The sequence below is a fragment of the Symsagittifera roscoffensis genome, chromosome 6 (assembly GCF_963678635.1).
Source record: "Symsagittifera roscoffensis chromosome 6, txSymRosc1.1, whole genome shotgun sequence".
Lineage (NCBI taxonomy): Eukaryota > Metazoa > Xenacoelomorpha > Acoela > Convolutidae > Symsagittifera > Symsagittifera roscoffensis.
In genome coordinates this window covers 24,648,667-24,669,712 of record NC_087067.1, presented here as the reverse complement: position 1 = coordinate 24,669,712, position 21,046 = coordinate 24,648,667, and the positions used below count along the sequence as shown (strand labels likewise).

Sequence of the window (21,046 nt, the reverse complement as noted above, 5' to 3'; positions counted from 1 at the left end):
TGATCTTTTAAGAACGTTTTTCAAAATTATGGATTAGTTGAGTTCTACCAGGAGTACTTACTCTGTCCCGTCAAACTGGTTTGTTCGGGTAAAATTTGGAAAAAATTTGAGTAAAAGTTGAGAGTTTTATTTTATAACAGATCAAGGAAAAAAGACGTTTTGAGAGAACAACTGATTCGTACCAGATTATTGAAAAAAATCAAACTTTCACAAGTTTTTATCAAAATTTTGATTTTTTTTCAACTGCTTTCTTTGAAAACCAAAAATTTTTGCCGTTACTTTTGGTTTCATAAACTTTCTGGAAAAAATCAGAAAAAATTTTGTTGAGTTCATTCACTTATTTTTTTGACAAAATTTATGAATTTGATGTATCTGCTGGGTTGTGAAAAAAATTTTGATTTATTTGTGATTTTTTAATTTGTTTGTTTTTTCAAAATATTTGATTGTTTCATCAAAAAGTTGATCAATTTGAAGTTATTTTTGAGTTAAGAAATTTGTAGTTGTTTCATAAGTAGATTTTTTTCATAAGTAAAAAAACAGTCGGTCGATTTTTTTGTTGAAGTATGACGTCTCCGAGAGAGAGAATATTGCTTGCATTTGATATGTGAGGGCAAAAAAAGGTGGAGATTTTATCGACCACCAGATAAAAGTTCTAATTATGGTCCCATGAAAAAATGCAAACATTTCTAAATGTTGGTCGGATTCTGGCGATCGAAAAAACGACAGAAGAACTGAAGCAACAAATTTTTGATTATATCTTGTAAGTTACATTTTGTTGTTATTGAGTAAAAATAAATGCAGTTATTTTGCATCCAAATAGAAACTATTTAGAGGTACAACTTGGCGAGTGTTCATCAGCAACTGTTAACCAAAGAAGATGTGTAACAATTGTTTTCAAATTAGATGTGCCTGTCAGTGATAGGATGTTTCATTTCAATTTTGTTTAGGTTTATTAAAATGATAAAATTCACTCTTAACAAGGCAAATTCTGGAATTGTAAGTATGTTTTATCGTTTGGAAACTGTTCCATGAATTTGTACACTACAATTTCCTTTTGTTTTGCATTTTTACAAATGTAATCCATAAAAACTCTCAATTTTTAAATCGTATATATACCCTAACTATTTACCATAATGAGGATCATCAACCGTTTCATCTACATTATCTATAAATTAAGTGTAAAAAAAATAAAATCAAAATGTTCGTACGCATTTTCGTTAAGCTTATACATGTTGCTTTGAAGAAAAGGAATCACATTTGAAAATACGCACAATGAATGAATTTAATTCATTTCAAAACAAATAGACTACAGTAAATTTCAGTGATTCAAAAAAGTTTAGCTTGAATTGAAAACTATAGTGATTCAAAACCCTAAATATAGCTTTTAGTGCTGGTACGGACAGTTTATGTCTCCTGCAACATAATTTACTGCGTAAACATGTTTGGTCATAAAAGTTTTATTGATTGTCTTCAAACTACTTCAATGATAAGTTTTTTTATTCACAAAAGAACTGAAAAGAAATGTTGGATTTAAAAATTATTTGTTTTATATAAGTCATTTTAATTAATAATAAGACTTACAATTTTTACAACATTTAAAAAAACCAGTCGGATTCTTTTTGTAGCGAGGGGGTTTTGCTTGCATTTGCGGTTTAATAGCAAAACGAAGAAGAGAGTTTATCTACCACCAGAGATTAGTGAGTTTTCTTTTAGTCCTATAAATATTTGCAAACGTTTCTATATGCTGGTCGGTTTCTGGCTCTCGAAAAAAAAAACGATAGAAAAGCTAAAACTTTTTCTTAAAAATAATTTGTATATTACGTTCCGTTTTTATTGCTTGAAACCAATTAAACCTATTATGCGTTTGGTGATAAACTGTTTAAAAGTACAACTTGGCGAGAGTTCACCAGTAACTTCTAACCAACAAAGATGTGTAAAAATAAATTTCTTTTTAAATGTGAATGCCTGTGAATGACAAAATGTTATCATTTTCAATGTTTTTTTTAGGTTTAATAAAACGATAAATTCCACTAAAAAGATGGCAAATACGGAATTGTAAGTATGTTCCATCGTTTTGAGAATGTAGTACAAAGTAATACACTAAAATTTATTTTAGTTTAATTTTTTTTTGCAAATGGAATCCATTAAAACTTTCAGTGCTCAAATTGTTTTTATATACTCCAACTTTTTACCATAATTAAAATCATCAACTGTTTTATATCATCATCTATGAATCTAGTTCAATTGAAATTAAAATTAAATTGCTCGTACAACTTGTCGCTAATATTAATCGAGTTGAATTGAAGAAAAATAAAGAATCACATTTGATAAGAAACGCACAATGAATGAGTTAAATGGGTTAAATCTAAAACCTAAATTTTTATTCTAAATCTTTACTTTAATTCAATTTTAAATTCAGATCATCAAGGCTTCCCTTGGAACACTTGATAAAACTACTTCCACCTCTTAAATTAAAGTAAAGGTTTCGAATAAAAATTAGGATTTAGATTTAAGGTTAAAGTTTAAAAATCCAAGGAAAGCCTTGACGATCTGGGTTTAAATAAATAAAATTGTGATCTGAATTAATTAGGGATAAGCCTTGATACAACATGATTTAAAAATGGTTAACAATCCAAGAAAAGTCTTGATGATCTCGATTTGAAATTGAGTTAGTTGTTTAGAAATTCTTTTGGTTGTTTAATGTGAAGAAGAACAATAACAAAACGGGTCCTCGAAAAGCCAGGAACCAAAAGTTTTAAAAGAAATTAATTATTAAAAATTATCAACTAACAATTTTTTTGTGTTTTAAGTTCAATAAACATTGAAATTTGAAAGACCGTTGTTTTTGTTTACTAGACAAGTTGCGACACTGTCAAAACAACAGTTTCAATTAGATTTCTTAATTATTATAGATGCTTTTAGGACATGGAAGCTTGAAGCTCGCGTGAAGATAGTTTGCGACCAATGTGTTTCGTTATATTTGCAAATTTCCTCAAAATGTATCAATTTAGTTTTCAATCATGCTCAACATGTTTTCAACTCTCTTCTTGTATCTGAAATAGAAAAAATCGCTCCCTTCACCTCGACAAAACAAACGGGAAAATTTTACTGCTTAATAACCTTTATGTATGAGAAATGATCATGATTGACAGACACGAGCTCCTCATTCTTTAGGTTTTTCCAAGTTCTCGCAGAATGGAAAGGAACTAAAGCAATGGTTGAGTTTTTTTGACCGTTTTCGACGACCTTATAGAAGGCTCGTACGTTTCGAGTTCTGAACACACGTTTACCAAACAGCGTATATTTAGAGACTTATGCATAAAGCTTTACTTCAGGCGTTTTTCAGCATAGCATGACAAACCAATCAATATGTTTTAAAAATTCAAAAGTAAAAAAGTTCAAAATGGTAATTTGGCTATTATCACCACAAATTCAGCATTTTGTCTTCTATCTTTATACCCGTTTTTAGCTAAACAAGTTAATTCCAAAAAGATAACAAAAAACTGGAACAGTGGCGGATTTGTAGTGGGGAGGGGCGGGGGGTGGCGGACGCTTTCCTTTCAGGGGTTCGACCCCCTGCTGATCCAAAGAGTCCCTTCTTTGTACTATTTTGAGATATCCATATTTGGCGACTGACCCTAAAAATTTTCAAAAAGGCGTCTTTGGCGCCAATATATACTAATTTTGAGGGGAACTAATTTTTGTGATACTAAATTTTCACCCAAACAGGGTCTTTTCAGTGCTTTGGGAGAGCTCGGAAATTCACTTTGCTCGACCTAAAAAAAAGGTCGACAAACTTTTTTGAAATATGCCCCCCCACCCCTCGAGAAAATCCTACATCCGCCCATGAACTGGAAAAAAACGGAACAAATTTTTTTACGTCAGATGTTTAACTTTTTGCTTTGTTTTTGATTTTTTTTTCTTAATTCAAATTTATTATGTTCAGAACATTCTGTGCTATCTTGTTTTGGTTATGGAATCTTTTACTTGAGTTGACATCATTTTGTACAGAGACAGATGATGTTATCTAGAGAGACAGGTTCTTATGGCATGATAACCGATGGCCGATATTCTTGTTTCATGCTATGATATATACACTCAAATTAGACTTAGTATCTAAACTAGACTTATTATCTAAACTAGGAAATTGTGAAGCTTTCAATAGGGATGTATCATATACCTGGATTTTTATTAGAACCTAAAGAGAAAATTTGATGACACTTCTTGTTTGGATGGTACTTTTCATCTTCATTTTAGGGTGAAACAACAGTTAGCTGAACGCCAATGACTTTGTATTTTGAGATGTGGACAATGTTTACTTGGTAATCATTCTACAGCTTTTTAGTTCTGAAATAGCGCAACATGAAATTTAACAGCAATCAGATCCATCAAAAGTTTTTCAGAAAAGTTAGTCCTGGCCAGTAATACCAAAAGCTATTTTCCGGACCAGAGTGGTTTGTTTCTTTCCTCGATATGTTCCGTTTCCATTTCACTGAAATATTTCTTTTCCATGCTTCTCGACATTCCAGAAGATCCAGGAGTCTTACTTTTGGTAAGAATATTGGGACTCCTTGACTGCTGAGGGTTATTTTTCCCACCCCCCTGGATCCTGTGATTCTCGAAGATCCACAAGCGCCAGATGTCATCTAAGTAGCGATCAGGTTTCTCACTGGCTGCGACTGGGTGCGAAGTGAGTTCTTTAATGGTCTGCAAACTCAGAGATGTTTTGATATCTGATAGAAGGAAGATCACCACTAAAAACACATAGGATTGTATTTGTATAAAACTTAAAGTTTTAAACAACGTTTTTGGTCCAAGCAGAAGATAAGATACTTCGAATTAAAGTTTTTTTCCGCGTGCAAAATCAGGAATAATGAATACAGTGCTGATTTAAGTTACCCCGACAGAAATAACAACTGAGAACTTCAAACACATTTTTATGGGTTAAGGTAGACAAAAATGGTGAAGGTAATATTTTGTCAGAACTTTAGCATTTATTAAAAAATAGATATATAATTGTTGGGGAAATCGGAAATCGGACTGTTTTTTGGCTCGGTTCGTTTAGTTCAGGTTAATGCAAAAACTATCATGCATATTACTCCAAACGCGTTCAAAAAATTGTTTTAAAACAAAAAATGACATTTAAAAATGTTGGAATTGTTTTTTTTTCTTCAAATTTTAACTTTTTTCTGTTTTTTTTTGTGTATTTTAATCAGCACTGTATCATACAGGGATCATTTTCTCGGTCACGGTTGGATTGCTTGATTCTGCAACAAAACAGATGGCTTAAAACTGTCAACTGTAGTTTTCCTTTGAAAAACACCGATCAAATAAAAGTGAGAGTCGAGATGAGAACGCAATAAAATCCTGCTGAGACCTAATTTTTCAACTTTTTTTGCGATGACTTTCGATAATTTTGTCATTCGAAAACTTTGCAAGATCTAAAAAAGATGCATCATCTTTAAATTACCCAAAAATTTTTTTGTACTTTTCTAAGCGAAAAATTAAGTTTATATAATCTAAAGTTGTCATAAACGTAGAGGCTCCTGGATATACAAAAGTTGCATATTTTCTATACAAAATTGCCATTTTTCTGAATCACTTCTATCGAAATCGTTCAAAAACCTTTTTTGTTGTTGTGCATCTTTTTGTATGCCCTGGGCAATGAATTAGGAATTCAAATTTTTTGACAAGGACAGCCAGTTATTGTGCAAGTAGCAGGAAATGTTCCAAACATATTCATTAAAAAAAAAGAAAAAAAAAATTAATAGAAATTTTCTTCAATTCTAAATTTCCTTCGATTTTAGTGGATGGTGAGATTTTCGAGAATTATACTACAATCACGTAGAGAATTAGTAATTTACACTTTCTAAAACATTCAGACCCTTTTTAATTATAAGCGTTCAAACTCAAGTCTTACCATATGGTATTAATGACCTCGAAATGCCTTTCTTGAACCCCATGTCGCTGAGAGTTACCTAAAAAAAAGAGAAATGAAAACGCATAACAAATGAACGGGTAGGGCCCGATAATTTTAAGCTTTTCGATATGCATGTGCAGGGTCAGACAATTTTAAGTTTTACGGTATGCACGGGCAGGATTAGATAATTTGCAGTTGTTTAGTATGCACAAGCAGTATCAGTTGATTTTAAGTTTTTCGGTGAGCACGAGCAGGTTCAGATCATTTTAAGTTTTTTCGTATGGATGACGGGCAGAATCAAATACTTTTAAACTTCAAGTGAAAAGTTTTAACAATTTGCCCAGGAACCGTCAATTTGTTCGTATTAGATCAAAACTTTGAATAATTTGTCTGTCTTTTAAGTTTTCTTTATATATTTTGAGCGAAGAATATATAAATAATTATGCAATTTTTCTGAACAGTACTCTTGTTTGAAGTACCATGCGATTAATACTGGTATCCCAAAAACTGCCAGTTCGCATACCCAACTTTTGCTTTTTGAGCTTATTTTTGTTCAAAAAAATCGAGTCTAACACAAAAAGTCAAATCAGAAAAGAGCTGGCACACATATCTGTAAATTTGCACATAGAAAACAGCGATTGGTGTCACACAAGATTAAAGCTATCCGGGTCAAAGATAACAAAATTTAAAAGAACTTTTCTCGAAATGAATTGACAATTGATAAAAAACGATGAGATTAAAAAATGCTTTACTGAGACCCAAATTTTTACCCCAAAAATGGGTCATTTTTGGTTCCTTTCAGTAATCAACAAAATTGCTAAACATATTGCGTCAATTGTTTTGAGTTTAAATGCACAAAAATATAAATCATTTCAAATTAAATTTGTTCAAAAATCAACACTCAATTTTATAATGAACCAAGACTGCTCGTATCAAGGCCAAGCTCTGAATGTTCCGGCGGCCTTATAAATTCTAAGAAGCAGTGTTGTTTGCTTTATAATGATGAAAATTTCAAAAAAGATGAAATTTTTTCTTTTTTCAAAATGGCAATCTTTGAACCCCTGTAACTTTACAAAAAACTATCACAGGTGAAATATTTGAAACAACAATAAATTGTAAGTGATGAGAATATTCTGTCAAAAATGACTAGTTAAAAAATCAAAGAAGCAAATCACCCCGAGCACAAACATTCAGTCACTTTCTTTGAAAGTCCGAACAATTAGTTAGTACGTGCGCTTTTTTAAGACAACCTAAAAAATATTTTACAGCCTCTGTAGCTCTCAAAAAAACTTTTTTTTTCATTCCTTACTTCTTTAAAAAATTTCGATTGCCATAGTGTTTTTTATTCATGTTATAACGCAATTTTATGTATTAAAGTATGAAGAAGAAGTGTGTTCAAAAATGTTAAATTTCTGGTCATACAAAGTTAGTTGAGATAACTCATGTTGTTTGCAAGTCGAAACATACCCGAATTTGGTCGAGCACGGTCGAAACATATCTTGCTAGGTCGAACACGGTCAAGCAATTTTTTTTGGTCGAGCGCAGTCGAAACATACCGAATTTTGATCAAGCACGGTCGAAACATATCTTGCTTGGGTCGAACGCGGTCAATTAAGTTTTTTTTTTTGGATGAGCGCAGTCAAAACATACCGAATTTTGGTCAAGCACGGTCGAAATATACCGAATTTTGGTCGAGACGGTCAAAACATAACAATTTTTGGTCGAGACTGTCGAAATATTAAGTGAGCACCTCGACTCGGGTGAGTTATCTAAAATTAATTTTCAAATTATTCAAACTAAGGAGTTAAGTATAGAAAAATCAAAACAGCAGAAAAGAATTTGCAAAAAAAAGAAAAAGAAATCATTATTAGATATAAATTTTTTAAAGAAAAATCAGTTTTTTAAATTTTTTTTAAACAGAGAACTTAATACTAGCAGTGTTACATTATTTAGGTACTGCAAGTAATTATTTTAACATTATTTAGCTTATTTTAAGAGATTAATTACATAGATAGACATACTCTCGCAAGGGTACCGATTATTCAAGCTCATGTTGGAGGTCCACGTGTAAGCTATTACGTTCACATTCATGTCCGTTTAATTGACTGCAATGGAAATCAATATGAGCAGATGTAAAACTATCTTGGCCTGGATAAGTTTGCTCTTTATATTGTTTTTTCTATCGTTGGTTGGTTTTTTTTAAAACAAAAGTTTCCGGTTTATCGCTTCAATGCAAAAAAAAATTCGAAACATTTTGATAAAATTTTCGTGATTTTTTAATTTTAAGATTATGTTCACAAAATATTTCCATGCAGCAAGTTGATTGGACACTTTATCTCGGATAGTTTTGCAAAATCATTTTGATGCGTAATTTCTACAATAAGAACTAAAAATAAGATAGTGAATAGTTGACGTTGATCAATAAGTGACAGTTTGTATTGTGTTCTGGAAGCGCTCGGAAAATGAATTTGGTCGACAAAGAAACTCGACACATTTTAAAAAAATTTTCTAAAATCCGCACACATTTTTGAAAATTTTTCTAAAATCCGGCACGAGAGGAAAATTGCGCGTCAATCAGTGTTCCCTGCTTAACCTACTGTTACGAATTGACGCTTGTTAGGAATTGTCGAGCAAAAAACAAAAGACAATCTAAAAATTATTTTACAGCCTCTGTAGCTCTCAAAAAAAATTCTTTTTTCAATCCTTACTTCTTTAAAAAGTTTCGATTGCCATAGTGTTTTTTATTCATGTTATAACGCAATTTTATATATTAAAGTATGAAAAAGAATTGTGTTCAAAAATGTTAAATTTCTGGTCATTCAAATTTAGTTGAGATAACTCATGTTGTTTGCAAGTCGAAACATACCCGAATTTGGTCGAGCACGGTCTAAATATATCTTGCTAAGGTCGAACACGGTCAAGCAATTTTTTTTGGTCGAGCGCAGTCGAAACATACCGAATTTTGGTCGAGACGGTCAAAACATAACGATTTTTGGTCGAGACTGTCGAAATATAAAGTGAGCACCTCGACTCGGGTGAGTTATCTAAAATTGATTTTCAAATTATGCAAATTAAGGAGTTAAGTATAGAAAAATCAAAACAGCAGAAAAAAATTTGCAAAAAAAAGAAAAGGAAATCATTATTGGATATACAGTTTTTTAAGAAAAATTCAGTTTTTTAAATTTTTTCTTAAACAGAGAACTTAATACTAGCAGTGTTACATTATTTATGTACTGCAAGTAATTATTTTAACATTAATTAGCTTATTTGAAGAGATTAATTACATAGTTAGACATACTCTCAAAGGGTACCGATTATTCAAGCTCATGTTGAAGGTCCACGTGTGAGCTATTACGTTCACATTCATGTCCGTTTAAATGACTGCAATGAAAATCAATATGAGCAGATGTAAAACTATCTTGGCCTTGATAAGTTTGCTCTTGATATTGTTTTTTCTAACGTTGGTTCGTTTTTTTTAAAACAAAAGTTTCCGGTTTATCGCTTCAATGCAAAAAAAATTGGAAACATTTTGATAAAATTTTCGTGATTTTTTTATTTTAAGATTATGTTCACAAAATATTTTCATGCAGCAAGTTGATTGGACACTTTATCTCGGATAGTTTTGCAAAATCATTTTGATGCGCAATTTCTGCAATGCGAACTAAAAATAAGATAGTGAATAGTCGACGTTGATCAATAAGTGACAGTTTGTATTGTGTTCTGGGGGCAGCAGTTTGTATTGTTTTCGGAAAATGAATTTGGTCGACAAAGAAACTCGACACATTTTTGAACAATTTTCTAAAATCCGCCCGAACATCCGGCACGAGAGGATCATTGCGCGTCAATCAGTGTTCCCTGCTTAATCTACTGTTACGAATTGACGCTTGTTAGGAATTGTCGCCTGTTACGAATTGTCAACGATTTTAGTGATCAGATTAAGCAATGGTCAAACAAAAAAAATACGGTTTTTACTGTTGTTTTTGACTATACAACAAAACTATCCCCCCTCTATTGCAGTAGGGGGAGGGGTGATAATTAACAAGGCATAAAATTCGTATATCCTTATAATACATACACAAAAAGCGGTTCTGTGGAATCCACGACGAAGCAGTCAATACTTTTCACATGCCGACCAAAGTTACTTTCTTGGGAACTCTACCTTCAATCGTATCATATAAATTTTGGCTACTTTGGCGTTCTAAATTATCAGATTGGCATCGTATAATTATTTTTTTTGCAACATATAATAATTTACAGCAACCACATTATTCGAATGAATGTTTTTATGCGTTTGAAACCTACCTGTAAAATCATATTGTAAAATGAAAAAAGTTCGGAGAAATGATGACAACGGATAAGGAGTTAAGCTTTGGCAAATTTCGTAGACTGAAAAAGAGACAATTTTCACGATAAGTAAATTATAAACTTTTGTCTCAAATCAGTTCATTTGTCTTCACTTAATTAATTCTAAAGTTAGATTTGAATGCCAGAAGTTCAAGAATTAATAAGAAGTAAGGACTGAATCTTAGCTTCAAAGATAGTAACAAGAACCTAATTAATTTACAGACAAGAAAAATTGGAGTGTGATGTATAAATCATCATTTTTTGTAACGTGACATGTTAGTAAAATGAAACACTTTTAGCAATTGTTGATCTTTTGGGTGCTTTGTGAGAGCTCGGAAAATCAATTTGGTCGACCTAAAAAAAATTTTTGAAAATTTTTCATTTTTTTGAAAGTTTTGTGATATTGCTTTGCGATGCATCATGTTGCTTGCAAAAAATCACGCCCAAAACAAAGTTCTGGTCCTTTTTTGTTGGTAGAAATGATACAACTATGGGAATAGCTCGAATAAATGTTTCACTTATTTTTGAAATTTGTATCCAACATATCTCAACTTCAATAACTACAATTTTTTCATTGAGTTTTATTATAAATTCTTTGAAAAATGATAGAGTTTTTGAGGTTGACTTGGTCGAATTCAAATTCAGAGTCCTTTGATACATTGAGGAGAGCAAAAAAAAACAATCATGAAAAAGAAAAAACATAGAACTTATTTTTCAATTAGCTTTTTTTAGTAACTAAATTTCAAATATGGGTAGATTTTGTTCAAACTTACTCTCCTTAATTTGCTACTCTACTACTGCTAATAGTTGAAGGATATCTTCAATTTTTTCCCACCTTTTGCAAAAGGGGAATTCGGTTATTTGGAAAAATTAAAGTTAAGTTATTGATAATAATTTCAAGAAGGTACCATATGGGGGAATGTTTAAGGGATCTAATTTTAATTACCTGTATTTGGATGAATAAACGTTGCCCAATTTGTTTTAGGATTGTTTAGTTTATCGAATGTACAAAGTCTACAGCTTATTTCATTTACCAACAAAACAGGTTTAGTTATTGAAAGATTGGCATAATCAAAATGTTGCCGTTTTTTTTTATGGTTTCTTCACACTTATTTGAGTGAAAGCCAATTAGGTGAAAACGTTACCTCTCAAAGCATGTTTCCTAGATAATTGAGATTGCCTCACAGATTACTAATTTAATTTCAAAGTTGACACCTATAAATATAAGTTTCGCTTCCTCTATCTCAGGTGGGAGTTTTACAAAAAAAAATAAACTAAATCAGAATTTTTTGACTACCTGAACAACTCATGTAATAACCTGGGTTGACCAAAATATGCAACCATTCGTCTTTATTTGAAACCATAGAAGAGCCCGTCGAATATAATAACCGAAGATGTGTGTTCAGCAGGGGTGTAATTCCCCTCTCAGGGGTTCGACCCCTTGACGACCAAAAAGGTCCCCCTTTTGTATTATTTAGGCGTCTACTTTCGCTGACCAACTCTTCAATGTTTATAAGCACCAATATGTGTAGTTTTGAGGGTAGAGCGCGGGCCGAAAAGCGCAATTTTTTTGAATTAAACCCTCTAGAAGTGCCAAAAAGCAACTTTGTTTGGCCTGTTTTCTTCAAAAATCTACCTGCATCTACCTACGGACCGCATTACAGAATGTCCAGCAAGAATTGGCAACCAAAGAGGTTGAGCAATGGGTAAGGTCAGAATTAGAGAATTAGAGAACACAAAGCGACGTGAGAAACTTGACATTTTGGGAAGATCGACGAATGAAGAGGATAACCAGGAACTCAGGAAGCAGGGTCTAAAGCTGAATGTCATCTCGGGGAAGACCTTCGGCATGACAAGAGAAGGAACGAAAATAATGTCGATCATATCGGTCGCGGGCCATCAAGTGGTGAAGAACTTGAGCGAGACGGCGGAGATCACGCTAGTACACTTGGACATCTACGCGGACTACCTAAGAGAGAAGGATCCCAACTTGGACTCAAGAGCAGTGCGAGCGTTGCTCACAACTGGAGGTTCAAGACTAATGAAAGTAGATGGACATCACGTCGAAGTCCATGGCCCATATCCGATCTTAATGAACGTGGACGGAATAAACATTTACACCAAAGCTCACGTGACTGCTGCAGCTGACCAGGTAGGTCGGATCTACATTGGTCGAGAACAGCTTAAGATCCAACGAATCGGACACAACGCCACGCTCGAAAAGGACGCCGTCCACATAGGCTGTGAAGCCGATCTGGCCGCACATGTACTGGACGTGCAGGGTAAACAACTCTCTGTTAGACACCGGAGCAGTGGTCAGTGTCATGGCTGGACCGACATGGGTTTGGATAGGTCGGATTTGATTCCGACTAACATCAGACTGGCAGCGGCTAATCAGGGTGCAGAATACGTGACCGGAAGGACCCCTATCATCTCGTTGCAGCTAGGAGGGAGACATCTATGGATGAGTTTCCTGGTCGTCGAGAACCTTGATGAGTCCGACCAGTTCATCCTAGGACGGGATTTTGTGCGCAACTTCGATGTCACAATTCAATTCACCTCAACGACGGGTTGATAAGAATCAAGGACCCTGAGAGGAAATATGAAAAGAAACCAATTAAAAAAATCCTGATTAACCAAGTAAAGGTGCCATTTTTTCTGGATAGGAAGGTTAGGTTAAAACCACATCAGGCTGTAATAACGACTTTTAGGATGAGAAACCAAAATGACCTTAGCAACAACAGACAGGTGTGTCTGGTTCCAGTTCACAGCAGTAAAAGATCAGCTATTTTAGGAAGAAGCTTCTCACTCACTCAGAGCGGACCTGTGTGTGAGTGTGTTGTTGAGCACAGAGGCAACCACGGTGACGATACAACGAGGAACGAAGCTTGGCTACGCATTGCCTCTGAACACAGACTATCAGAGTGTGGAGAACTTTAAAAGATTAGACGTAACTAAGTGTCCATTGCATGCCAAGCAAGAATGCATATCAAAGAGGATAAGTGAATTGAATGAAGTCTTCTAAAAAATTGTTTTCAATGAAGTCAGAGACAGACGATGGGCTGTCTAGTTGTTCAAATTTTCCTGAGAGACCGACAAAAACAGAATTAGCAGCGGACAAGCCAGTCCTACTTGAGGTTGAGCATTTGAGTGGCAAGATATCGGATAAGGAACTGGATTCGCTCAGAGCGGTGTTAAATCGAAACGCAGAAGTTTTTTCAAGACATGAGACCGATATAGGTTGCTGCAATTTTGTAGAAAATGAGATTGAAATAGAGGAGGGCTCAGTCCCTCACAGAGAAGGGGCAAGGAGAATAACCCCACATAAATCAGAAGCATGCAGAAAAGAAATTGAAATGCTAATGGAGCATGATATGATCGAACCGTCGAAATCCCCATGGGCTTGCGTCGTAGTCATGGCAAAAAAGAAAGGGGGCAACTTAGGTTTGAATGCGGTAACGATAAAGGACTCATACCCGATTCCCCGCATCGACGAGAGCCTCTCCAAGTTAGGAGATGCAAAATCTTCACGACGTTGGATTTGGGCTCTGCGTTCTGGCAGGTGCCCCTCAGAAAACAGGATCGAGAGAAGACAGGCTTTGCGTGCGAACTGGGACTGTACCAATGGAAAAGAATGCCGTTTGGGTTATACAATGCGAAGGCTACGTTCCAACGATTAATGGCTCAGGCAGACACGGATGCATTAGTGGTTGCGATATCGGGCATACTTCACCAAGAGCAAGAGTGGAACGGGAGAACCGTTCTCCGACCAGTAGCCTATGGAAGTAAGGTCCTGAGCGACACTGAAATAACGTACGGTGCACCAAAAGCGGAGATGTTTGCGGTGATCACTTTCGTGGAAAAAAACAGAGCCTACTTAGGGAGTGCTCCCTTCAAGTTGCGTATGGACAATCGTGCTCTTGCCTGGCTGAAAACCTATTCAATGGACCAAAGCTATATTGGTCGTTGAATCGTGCGCTTTGACGGATACCACATGATCATAGAGCATAGAACCCGTGATAAGCACCAGAATGCCGATAGCCTCAGCAAAAAAAATTGGAATTTTATGAGCGACTAGAAGGCAAGCAGGCCAGCTAAACGGAGATTGAGGATGGATTTTCACTCCTGGACAAACAAACCTACGACGAACTGCCACTCACTAGATGGCTCGACAAGTCAGGGCATCCCATACCAGGATATCCCATACCTGAACCGGGAAATGCATCAGGACCCGGACAGAGACAGGTATACCTCTGATGAGGAGGGCACTGTAACGGACAATGCCGCAGAGGAGCTTGAACTGATAGCTGTGTCGAAACGCCCAACCAGATTACTCCCACATGGTACGGTCGTCCGTACCAATCTGGAGCCATCTGTGCAGGAAGCAACACCTTTGAATAAGATATGGTGTGTCAAGTTGATGGATGATGCCCATGCCCCGGAGAAAATAAGCGGACAATTAAACGTGGTAAAGACGTATCTGAAAGAAGCCAGATACCGGCTGTCGGATCTCTTAAGGACTCAACGAAATGATAGAATGACGAGCAATCTGAAGAGATAGGTCGAGAACGGAGCACCTGACAAAAGAGACCTAGAGGAAGACAGCTATAAGATCTTGAATCAAATTTATCTGAAAAGGAAAAATTTGTTGTACTTAAACAAAGACGGAATCGAAGCCTGTAAACGCAAGGAAGAGGACAAAGTCCTTTACAAACACAATTAAATAGTGTTACCACAATGGTACCAGACCGAATTGCATTTTCGTTCTCATGATCAGATGGGCCATCATGGCGTGGACAAAGTGTAGAACAGGATACAGAAACGATTCGAATGGCCTGGTTTGAAGAAGGCTTATGAAAAATGGATCTCTGCATGCCTGTTGTGTCAACAGGCGAAGGACCCCAGGAAGCTGAGGTTCCCCCTGCAATCAATAGAGTCATCAGGGTTCAACGACGTGGTGCAAATTGATCATCAGAAGATATGCATGATAGCCACGGGCTACAACCAAGCGTTGGTAATGATTGATCATTTCACGAATTACGCAGAGGCAGCGCCCTCTATGACAGCATCAGAGGAAGAAACGTGCGATCACTTGATAAATGTATGGATAGCGAGACACGGCTGCCCCATCACATTCCAATCGGACAATGGCAAAGCACTCGTGGGCGATCTCACGAAGGAGTTAATGAAGAGGTCGCAGGTGGCCGAGGCCCACTCGACCATCTATCACCCACAAACAAACGGCCTAGTCGAAAGACAAAATCGCCCGTTAGTATCCATGTTGAGAGTTTATTGCTCACGCTACATGGATGACTGGGATAGACACTTGTTGCAAGTGATGGGCGCTTATAACAGCACAGAACATTCCACAACGGGAATAAGTCCGCATATGATGCTAACTGGTCACGAGAAAGCTCTTCCATTAACGTTCTTCAACCCTGAGTACGAAGGAAAGAAAACAGCACCGCAAACGTACGTGTGTGATGTTATTAGAAGACAGCAGGACCTCAATGACTTATGCAGGAGGAACACACAACAGGCGTAAATCAAACAAATAAGGAGATTTGATAAAAGGAGTGAGAATGCAAAAGCCTACTCGGTTGGAGATAATGTCTGGGTGTTCCAGGAAGTAGTTCCACCAAAAGGAACCAAAAAGTTATTGAAAAAATGGCGTGGTCCATTCCAAATAACTGAAGTACACCAAGGAGGTCGTTTTTATTGATTGAGCACCGCACAATGCCTCATTAGAAGACTGGTGTATCCCAGCTGACATGCAAGAGGGAGACTATTTGATAGTGGATCCTGCCTGCGAGGTGAATGAAAGAATGAGGTGGTAGATAATTGCGATCTACCACTGGACCTGGAAGTGACCGAGTGAGTGCAGGTGGACGATGAAACTCTACCTTATGCCGAAGGGGACTAGGACTGCCCAGAACAAACTGAAGTTGACAAAGGTGTGTATAGCCTGACTTTCCCTTCACCATGGAAACACGCCAAAGCAAAAGAAGGAAAGGCAAGAAGAAGTACAATCCGTACGGCAAGAATTTTGTCATAGACAGGATAGTTTTGAGCGATATGATGGACTCGCTAGTGGGACTTGACGAAGTGCTGGTGCCACAAGAGATCGACCTAGTCAACGACACGGAGCGGGATTGGATAGACGATTGCTCTGAACCGGAAGTGGAGTTCGAACCGGAGAGTGAACAGATGCATGATCGAGAATTGACAATTTTGCGAGTACTCGAAGCGCTCCATGATCTGCCAGCAGACCCGAAAGAGACCATCTTGACGATTCAAGGGGTCGACCAAAAAAGCATCAAATATATCAGTCACGACAATACTGAATCCAACTGTGTCGCTCCAGATGGTCCTTTACACGTTCCAGAATCCAATCTCATTCTGCGCAATTTTGGGCGATCGACGTGGACCCACACCGAAAATCTGATAATCAAAAAATTAAACTCGGACAGGGAAACCGGAGAGCTGGAAACGGAGGGTGAAAATGCTAAAAAAAAAAACTACCTTTCGGACGAGTTTTTGAATCTTACTTTGATCTACCAAACCGTAATTCAAACAATGTCGTCGTCACGGACAGCGATTTTATACTCACGGAACGTACATGCGCCATAGCAATAACTGCGGATGTAAGCTTTAAGACAGCACTAGCGCCCGAATTTAATAGAGAATATAAGAATATCGTGTTTTTGTGAAAGCAGAGGCCTGGTGCGGGAGGGATGATAGCGCTGCCCCTTGTCGCATCACAGATACCAGGGAAATATTTGTGTTTTCTTGAAACTAAGGCCACTGACAAGCAATATGTAAATCCCGAAAACTTGGTGATGGCCTTAACTCGAGTTAGGGATTTCCTGGTTGAGAGAGGAGTGACCTCTCTCTCCCTCTCTCTTTACCAGTTCTTGATCCCAATAGGGGAAAACTGCATCCGAGAGAACTGTATGCCCTCGTACATGTAATATTTTCATGGACAGACATAGAAGTCTACTTAGATAAAATTTTTTATCTGAGCATACGCTAGAGCCACATTAGATGTTAAGTAGTCTTTGTTAGCTTTGCTTTTTAGGCACTAGGTCTAGGTTTTAGGTTGACTATTAGGGATTAGATTATTATGTGATAGTGTTGGTGTGTGGTAATTGTATGTTATGTGATTGTTGGGTTATGTTTCATGTGATGTTTATGTCGTGAAAGCCTGGAACACTCTAGGTACGAAAGGTGGCAGCGCTCAGTTGTGTTATCTTGACAAGATCGCAGGTGGACGATCCACCTTGGTGCTAGTTCTTAAATCAAGAACGAAAGAGAATTTCAATGGATAGTTTTCTAAAAAAGACGTGAATGATGTTTTATCCCAGAAAAGGGACAGCCTGGAATGATGGTTCTAAGTAGTGACTTGTTTTTTAGATCTTGATTGATCCCCCTTTGTCTATTGACCTTGAATAACCAGAAGATTGCGACAACACATTTACGAAGAAACATGAGTGACACGAACGACTTGTTGGATTTCATCTCAGTGAGCCTAGGAAAGACTCTAGACGAGATATACCAACGCCTGGTGGATTGCATTTTCTCACTAGAAGACCCGGAGTTGGCGATGTTCACGGTCGCACTCTAGAATGCAATGGGAAGAGAAGGCCGTGGGGACCGCCCCACGGAAGTGGTCTTAATGTTGGCCTAAGGGGAGTCCGGGACCGCCGAGAGAGGCCAAAACCGACTGATGAGATGTCGGCGAGGAGAAATGTCAGGCCATGACTTGGCTCGTGAGCCGGGACTAGGTGAGCAGAGGGATCACCGGCTAGGTGAGATGCCCTTACCTGTTCGACCAGTGCAGCCTCTTATCGGAGCGAAACGATCACGTGATGGGCCTGGCCCGTCACACTCAGCAGACTCTCCAACGGCTGCTCCTCCACAGAAGAGAGTAAAGATGAATGAGATGGAGATTCAGACATCGGAGACTATTGAGACATGGGAAAAGAAAGAAGAAGACCAGAGGGAGCTGTATGCCAAGTTGGAGGAGTACAAGGCAATAGATCGAGAAAGAGAGGAGTAGAAATACGAGGACACGCGAATAGCTCTCAAAGAGGAAAAGATAAGACACCTGAAATAGTTATTTATGGCGAGGATGAGCCAAGTGTCACCGGAGGTTCTGGCAACGATGAATCCTGGGATGGATCCAGAGACACACGGCCCAGGACGAAGGCACAAGAGCTGTGCGCCTCGAGCGAGCCCGAGGCTCCTCAGCCGACGTCACAATCTGCCTCGAACTCGAGGATAACAATACCGGATCCTTCAGATACCTATTTGGCTCCCCAGTTTCAGGAGTCAATTAATCAGGTAGCCAGAGCGACGATGGACGAGATCAACAGGACCAGTCTCCGGACGCTGGGTAGGATCGTCAATTCCCAACGCCTTGATCGCTCCTTGAGTAGCTCGGAACGAACCTCACGGGCAATAGTGCCAACGGAACCCGCACGTGGCGAGACTGCTTTGAAATCTCGCGTAGTGGCATCAGAAAGAACGTGGCGGTACGCAACTTATTTGTGCAAGTAGCTGCCGAGCATCCTCGAGCCTGTTTGAACGGCATGAGCTGGAACCCTGCCTTGAGCAACCAGGCAGTTCCTGCAGGCAGTCGTCATTTGGTTGTTGGAGAAAGCCTGGTGAGGGAATTGAACAAGATCATCGTGAGTGGTTAGACCACTGTTATATCTTTTGGGGGGGCCTCCGTGGCTCAGGTCATTAAAACAATGGAGTTCCAGGACGAGGATCACTTAGATATGTTGGTGATAATGCCCGGTACCAATGACGTTTCAAGGGTCCTTGTTACCCCAGAAGGCAAGTAGGACCCCTACTAGTCTGCCTTTTGAACGAAATAAAGGAGAAATACAGACCCCGACTCGTGGTGCTGTGCACAATACCGCAGAACCCGGAGGTGGGCACGCCAGTGGCGGACTTCATGAATGGCAACGTGTCCCGATGGAACGATAAGACCCGTAGTCTGGTGAGAAGCAATCATAGCGAGCTGCGACTCGTGGATCTTGAGAATACGCTGCGCATGACTGATCATCTCGCACTCATTAGATACTCTGCAAGGGAGACGCTGGATAAACGGTGTATTTCAGACACAGATAGAGGCGATAGAGAAAGAACTGAGGACAACCGACTCACTGGCTCGGACCAGTTCGACCAGTTCAAGGGGTAATGTGCTGGAACCATTCGCTAATCGTCTCGGGCCCCTGGCAATGGAAACGGGTGCAACCGCTTCCGTTGCTCCAAGCTCAGATGTGAGAAAAAGGTTGGGGACTGCTCCTCCCCCTAGAAGACAACAATTGGAGAGCCGAAGAGGGGAGGCCAATTGATCAGAGTTAGACTAGCTCTCAGACTATATCGAGGACGAGTAACCCGCCCGCCACGGCAACTCCTGCTTCTACAGGAAGTCCATCGACGAGCGCCACGCCGGCGGAAGGAGTTGAGCCAAGCAGTGTGCTGATTTGGAACCGTCCAGATCCCAGCGGTTGGGGACAGTATAAAACGGATTTGTTTACGAGTTTGAACATGAACAAGTTGACATGTCGAGCAGATGCAAGGAGGATGATGGGTGGAGACGGTCCCACAGTGTCGGGATTATATCGAATACCGGGCGTGAACTGGCTATTAGCGGAATAGGAACATTTTAGCTCCGCGACCACGCTCAGGTTTGTGGACCTTGATGGATTGCCTCAAGACAAAACCTTTGGACCCTTGAATACCCGATCTTTTAAGGACGTCCCTCGGAGAGCCAGGGAATTGACACCACCTTCCCAGATGGGCAAATTTTTGACGGAGAAAAAGCCCAACAATAACCATCATAAGATGTATAGGCAGTTCTCCAAACCACCCGGCCAAGCGCCTGGTGAATATTCGAGAGACTATCCCAGAGCAACCTCGGTGGAGAGGGCGATAATAGATACAAGGGACTGAGGACACCAGCGTGATATAAAGGCTGCCAAGCATCTGATAGTGGCCAGTTCAGATTATCTCTATACGCCTCGTTCCCTCTTTTGGCCCGACATGATTTTCTTGACAGCGCCTAAATTGGACTGGGGGCAATCAGTAGGCATGAAGATAAGCGAGCGGAGGACGGTCAGCATGGATCCGCAGGTGATAGTAATTGCCGGCTCGAATGACCTCCTGCAGAGCAGTGGGTTGTTGTCCCGTCTGACAGATGGATCAGTCCCTAGCTTTGAAGTCATAGGGGAGGCTATTATGACGTTGCACTCAGCCATGACCGAGGTAGAGACATCAGTGCAGCGACACTTAAGAACGTGGTGAAGATCATTTTTGTGTTATCACCGGGATACGCCGCATTACCAGAACCCTTGCATTTTGTGTACACAATGGTTACAACTCTAGCAGAGGGACGATTCAGCGTGAGCATACCCGCGCCGAACAGGATGGTGGATCCTAACAACTACTACCCACCCCGCTCGGAGCTTCCTGCCATCTGGGCTGACATTTCCAATGTCATCCAAGGATTCAAAGATTGCTTCAACGAAGTCCTTGGGTTGGAGCTGTCCAACTTCGCCAGGATACTGAAATTGAGGCCAGGAGTAGATGACGATCACTTGCTAGTATAATAGGTGGCAGATGACCTCTGGTTCAAACAAGTGGATTATGCTAGAAATGAGCAGGGGAGGACGGTCAGAAAAAATTTGACATCGGCAGAAAATGATCTCACGGCGTTCGCCTTGAGGATGAAGCCACACAACAATTCATGGTTGTGTTTATCGCCGAGAG

The 21,046-nt window shown here is 38.7% G+C and overlaps 2 protein-coding genes and 1 long non-coding RNA gene across 3 annotated transcripts in view; 2 read left to right on the top strand and 1 right to left on the bottom strand.

Annotated features, from left to right (window-relative positions):
- Positions 1-21,046, top strand: part of LOC134847719 (elongation factor G, mitochondrial-like) — a 540,091-nt gene that overhangs the window by 494,197 nt on the left and 24,848 nt on the right. The gene's annotated exons all lie outside the window — the stretch shown is intronic.
- LOC134848871 (uncharacterized) lies at positions 4,389-11,343 on the bottom strand. The gene is made up of 3 exons (XR_010162962.1): positions 11,211-11,343; positions 5,921-5,978; positions 4,389-4,754 (listed from the first exon to the last, which is right to left on the bottom strand). It is a non-coding gene; the product is annotated as an uncharacterized LOC134848871 (long non-coding RNA).
- Positions 14,376-15,809, top strand: LOC134848658 (uncharacterized). The gene is made up of 2 exons (XM_063866176.1): positions 14,376-14,732; positions 15,156-15,809. The coding sequence occupies exons 1-2, from the start codon at positions 14,376-14,378 to the stop codon at positions 15,807-15,809; spliced, it is 1,011 nt and encodes a 336-aa protein (XP_063722246.1).

Bases quoted from the DNA above. Each gene is read 5' to 3' on its own strand.
- LOC134848658 (XM_063866176.1), top strand. From the start codon at position 14,376: ATGGATTTTCACTCCTGGACAAACAAACCTACGACGAACTGCCACTCA. The intron at 14,733-15,155 runs GTAAAGACGTAT...TTGTGTCAACAG, and splicing joins TAAGCGGACAATTAAACGTG to GCGAAGGACCCCAGGAAGCT.